The sequence below is a fragment of the Silurus meridionalis genome, chromosome 9, assembly GCF_014805685.1.
Source record: "Silurus meridionalis isolate SWU-2019-XX chromosome 9, ASM1480568v1, whole genome shotgun sequence".
Taxonomy (NCBI): Eukaryota; Metazoa; Chordata; class Actinopteri; order Siluriformes; family Siluridae; genus Silurus; species Silurus meridionalis.
Window position 1 is genome coordinate 11,133,611 of NC_060892.1, and position 4,489 is coordinate 11,138,099.

Consider the following 4,489-nt stretch of genomic DNA (forward strand, 5'->3'; position numbering starts at 1 on the left):
ACTTATTTACCACCATAATTTGCAAATAAATTCTTTAAAAATCAGACAATGTGATTTTCTGGATTTTTGTTTCTCATTTTGTTTCTCATAGTACCTATGATAAATTACAGTCCTCTCTCATCTCTTTAAGTGGGAGAACTTGCACAATTCGTGGCTGACTAAATACTTTTTTGCCCCACTGTACATCCTCTGCTTTCTTTTTTATTTCTTGTACACAATTCTTCAGAAATACCAAATTTACCAGAGTTCTTTGCAAACTCTAGTGACTGCATGTTTGTGTCTGTGTGTGTGTGTTACAAAAACTTGGGACAATGGACTAATGGACAGACAGTTCCTGTTCACTTTTTATCCATGAAAAAGAACTGTTCTGAATGTGCACTGCATATTTGCTGATTTGTTAAGCTTTTTTACCCCTGGAATGTAGAAAAAAAATCAGATCATGCTTCTTTCTCATTTATCCCATTTATACAACATCCAAAAACAAGAAAGTGCTGTATGTGGAAAGCACAAAACTTGAAATCAGGTTCTGATAAAACACAGTTAAATGTTACAAAAGCAAAAAAAAAAGGACATTTCTAATATCTGGTGGCATCATTTACAGGTTCAGGTTGCCTTTTAGGGAAATCTTTTCAAATCTTCTATTGAGAATGGAGAGGGAGGGGGGGGTGTAGGTTAGTGGATATTTTGCACAATGGATAGAATGAAACAGTAGTTTAAACATGGAGCAGTGAAAACAGGGAGAAGTTTGAAGGTTGTACTGAGGGAGGGTCATGTTTAAAAGGGCCTCAGTCTCATTCGACGTCATCATCGCTCAAGCTCTGTGCACTGACAATGCGCTGCAAAACAGAAAAGGGGCATGTATTACACTAAAGAAAAGAGTACGTATAAATGTGCTAAGAAGAAAAAGATTGCATGCTCAAAGCAGTCTCTGTGCAACCAGCTCAGGAGAAAAATGAATTAAAGTACAGATAAGATCTACTAGAATATCAGCCAGTGCTCAGTACAAACAAAACACCAGGGCTGTGTTTATAAATGCTTAAAATGACAGAATTCAAGATTTATTAAAACATTAATAAAGCTAAACTTTATATACACAAAAAGTGCATTATGCACCACTACACTAATGTATGCTCCACTTAAGCTTTAATAAAAGCCTAAGAGTAAAGAGAAAATTTAACCAAACCCAATAAAATATACTCTCTCTTTATGAATTGAATTTTTAGTCAATTCAAGCACAAGAACCAAAATCTATAGGAGTTTTACACCATAATGAGTCGTTTGTAGGTTGCTATTATTGACTGACTGATTAAAGTCCTTTGGCACCATTTTACAAAAGAAAAAAAAGGTTAATGACATTTGTGCAATTGTTAAATATAAATAACTTTTCAAATTAATAATTAATAAGTTGTTATTTAACAATATTCACAAGACAGATGTAGTCTTACAGTAATAATCTTCCATTCCCAATATGACTATATTTCCTCTCACTCTGCTCATCTGCGTTCACCACATAAAATACATTAAGGTTACATGGAAAACAATATAGCTTTTGACTAAAATTATAAAAGCTTGTCAAAACAGGAAGAAGGACCATTATTTTTTTTTATTTTTAATTAGCAACATAGTCTGTTTTTCTATGCCTGAGTTTAAGTTGCCAGGACATTAATTAAAAAAAAAAATTATATTCCTCTGTGGCACAGATTAAAACACTTTCATTGTTATATTCCTAAAAGTGTCTTTATGCATGTACACATTAAGGATTGTTCTACACGTTCTAATAAACAAGGCCCAGGTTCAGAGATGAGCAGGTTTCTCACCTGGCTGATGGTGGGCAGTTTGGTGAGGAGCATCTGGAAGACGGGTGGCGGCAGAGTCTGCTGCAACACCTGGAGGAGCTGCTGAGGTTGACCGCACACCGCTATGGCATTGGTCAGGTGATCCACTCCTTTCTCATAGTCACCTGGAAAACACAAGAAAGATGAGAATGATCAGTTGATGGAAGGAGAGTTGTTTCTGATTGGCCTAGATGAACAGATCACATCAGGATGCAAATGTATTGTAAACTCAGACACACTTCAGCACTGCTCTGAAAAAGCATGTTGAACATATAACCATGACAATGAGAACACATTCATTCTTTAGTTTGACCTTCAGAATGTCCTTCATAACAAAACGGAATTATGTGCATTACAACACAATTACAATGTGTTATTGGAATGTAGTCACACTGACATGGTTATGGTTACATGGTTATAAAGTAACAATCATTATATCATTAATAAAAAATTCATACACACATATGATGTAAAATGATTGTATGATCATTAATGAAGTAAGTTTGAATCCAGACAGTCCTGCAAGAGGCCTGAAAGCATTCGCACCCTCATTCGGACTGTAGCAAATGTGCCTAGTGAGCTCAACCTGACAGAACCTTACCCTGTGCCAGCAGCTCTTCTCCCAGCTGAATCTCTTCCAGGAAAAATTTCTGAACAGCTTCGGCATCTTTCAAGTCCGGTAGCTGCACACAAGCGCACAACCTTTAGCATCTTTCCTATTTGTTATACAACAAGTGTTAAACAGATTTAACCTTTCAGGAGATCAAAATAATTGCGCTTACCCGTGACATTCCTGCTTTCTCCTGTGCTGCTTTCTGCTTCCTCCTTCCTGCAAGGGACAATTTCTGTTAACTCTTATTCACAACAGACTTAGGTTTCCATTCTGGCACACTTACCATCAAATAGTTTGATTTAGCCATATTGTCTTAAAACAGAGTGGTATATAAAAACTGATGGGGGAAAAAAAACAACACCACAAAGACAGTTTTGAGTTGGACTAGTAAAAATAAAAGTCTAGAATTAGTTTGTAACTGGGAAGGGTTCTCAGGCATGGAAACTGGATAATTATGTTAAGGTCATGCTGTAAGCATGGCCAAGAGAAAAAGAGATAATTTGATAGATGTCACATTTAATTAACATAAGGCATTAATGGGATTAATAGGAAAAACAAGGATATTAACATGAGCTGATGCTGGTCAAATATTAATGCTAAAAAAAAATGAATGAAATCAATTAAATATTTATTACTAGAAATATACAACTATCCATCTTCTATCTAAGAGTCATGGTGAGACCAGAGCCCATCCTAGGAAACTTGGGGCACAAGGTAGGATTCACACTTATTCACACATTACAACCAATGAAGAAAAAGCAAAATCCACCTAAATTAGATCATTGGACTGAAGGAGCAAAGCGGAGAAACATAAAACGCTTGGTGAAGAGGAGAGGGATTTACACCCCAAAGTCAGATAATTAAATGATATAATATAGTACATAACCCATGGGCCAACTTGGATTTCTCAGTCTGATATAAGCCACAAACTAAAATTATAGAGCAAAGACTAAGACATAAGATTTCATTCATTCATTCTTCTCTCCCTTCATTGTAAAAATCTTGTGCCATACTTATCCCCAAATCTTGGTCCAATCCTGGAAAAGTCTGAACTCAGCACCATAAGGAATTGTCACAAGGAACAACAATGGAATGGGAATGGCAGGACTTGAATAAAAAGCCTTCAGCCAAGGAAACACTATTGCACATTAATCTGTGATTTCCACTTGATTGAACTCGTTGTTATATTATGATGCATTTAATAAGTCAGTACAAAGACGGAAAGGTGTAAAAGGTGTATATTTGGCCTGAAGATCACTGACCACTAACCCTGAGAACACAACCTACACTGTGAACAAGGCATCCGCCATATTCTAATACATGTTATTTCATATCTAGTGCCAGAGCCATTAAACCTCTATATAGCGTAAAACCCAGCTTGCTTTGTGTGACAGCTCATTTAGTGTCTCAATTCTCCCCCCACCTCCTTTAACATGAAGCGTACAGACTGAAGGACGAGGCCACGCGGAGGCCGCTGCACAATATATAGAAACCCGACCCGAATAAATCCCGTGTCTGCTTGCTACATCAGCGCAATGTATAGGAGATACGAAGAGGGGTTACACCACTTATCTAGGGATCTAGGGACCTAGGGCTCTATAGTCTAAACCAGGGCTATATGGAGCTCAGCCTGCACCACTCACGTTCTCTCAGCTTGCTCTTGAAGTTTGGGTCGCTCCTCCGTTTCCTGTCGAAATAAATACAGTAACCGACGAAGAGCGCCGCGCCGACCCCGGCCGCTATCGCACTCGTCCTGCCGCCCATCATATCTCCAAACAATGTCCAATTCAATCCGTCTAAGTAAAACAAGCGTTTGATTTCAGAGCACGAATTGCAGCTACGCGATTCTGTACATGACCCTCGGGGTAGTCGCGGAGAGGAAGGACCCCAGGCAGCAGGCGCCATCTATAGCGTCATAGTCATGCTGTCCGTACTAGTGCCTGTTTAATAAAACAAATAGAGAAACTGACAGATTCAGAAAAAAACATGTTGTGTAAGCTGAATGGTTATACAATGAAATTCTTAGTTTGCACGGTGTTCG

General features: G+C 38.0%; 1 protein-coding gene across 1 annotated transcript; it reads right to left on the reverse strand.

The window, feature by feature from the left end:
* Positions 1-443: 443 nt before the first annotated feature.
* On the reverse strand, positions 444-4,348 carry tomm20b (translocase of outer mitochondrial membrane 20b). Its single transcript, XM_046857733.1, has 5 exons — positions 4,092-4,348; positions 2,618-2,664; positions 2,437-2,518; positions 1,818-1,960; positions 444-836 (listed from the first exon to the last, which is right to left on the reverse strand). The coding sequence occupies exons 1-5, from the start codon at positions 4,213-4,215 to the stop codon at positions 792-794; spliced, it is 441 nt and encodes a 146-aa protein (XP_046713689.1). The 5' UTR covers positions 4,216-4,348; the 3' UTR covers positions 444-791.
* Between the last annotated feature and the right edge of the window lie 141 nt (positions 4,349-4,489).

Excerpts from the sequence above, each read along its gene's own strand:
- tomm20b (XM_046857733.1), bottom strand. The coding sequence starts at position 4,215 with ATGATGGGCGGCAGGACGAGTGCGATAGCGGCCGGGGTCGGCGCGGCG. Across the intron at positions 2,665-4,091 it reads CAAGAGCAAGCTGAGAGAAC|GAAGGAGGAAGCAGAAAGCA; the intron begins GTGAGTGGTGCA and ends TGTCCCTTGCAG. Across the intron at positions 2,519-2,617 it reads AGAAAGCAGGAATGTCACGG|CTACCGGACTTGAAAGATGC; the intron begins GTAAGCGCAATT and ends GCTTGTGTGCAG.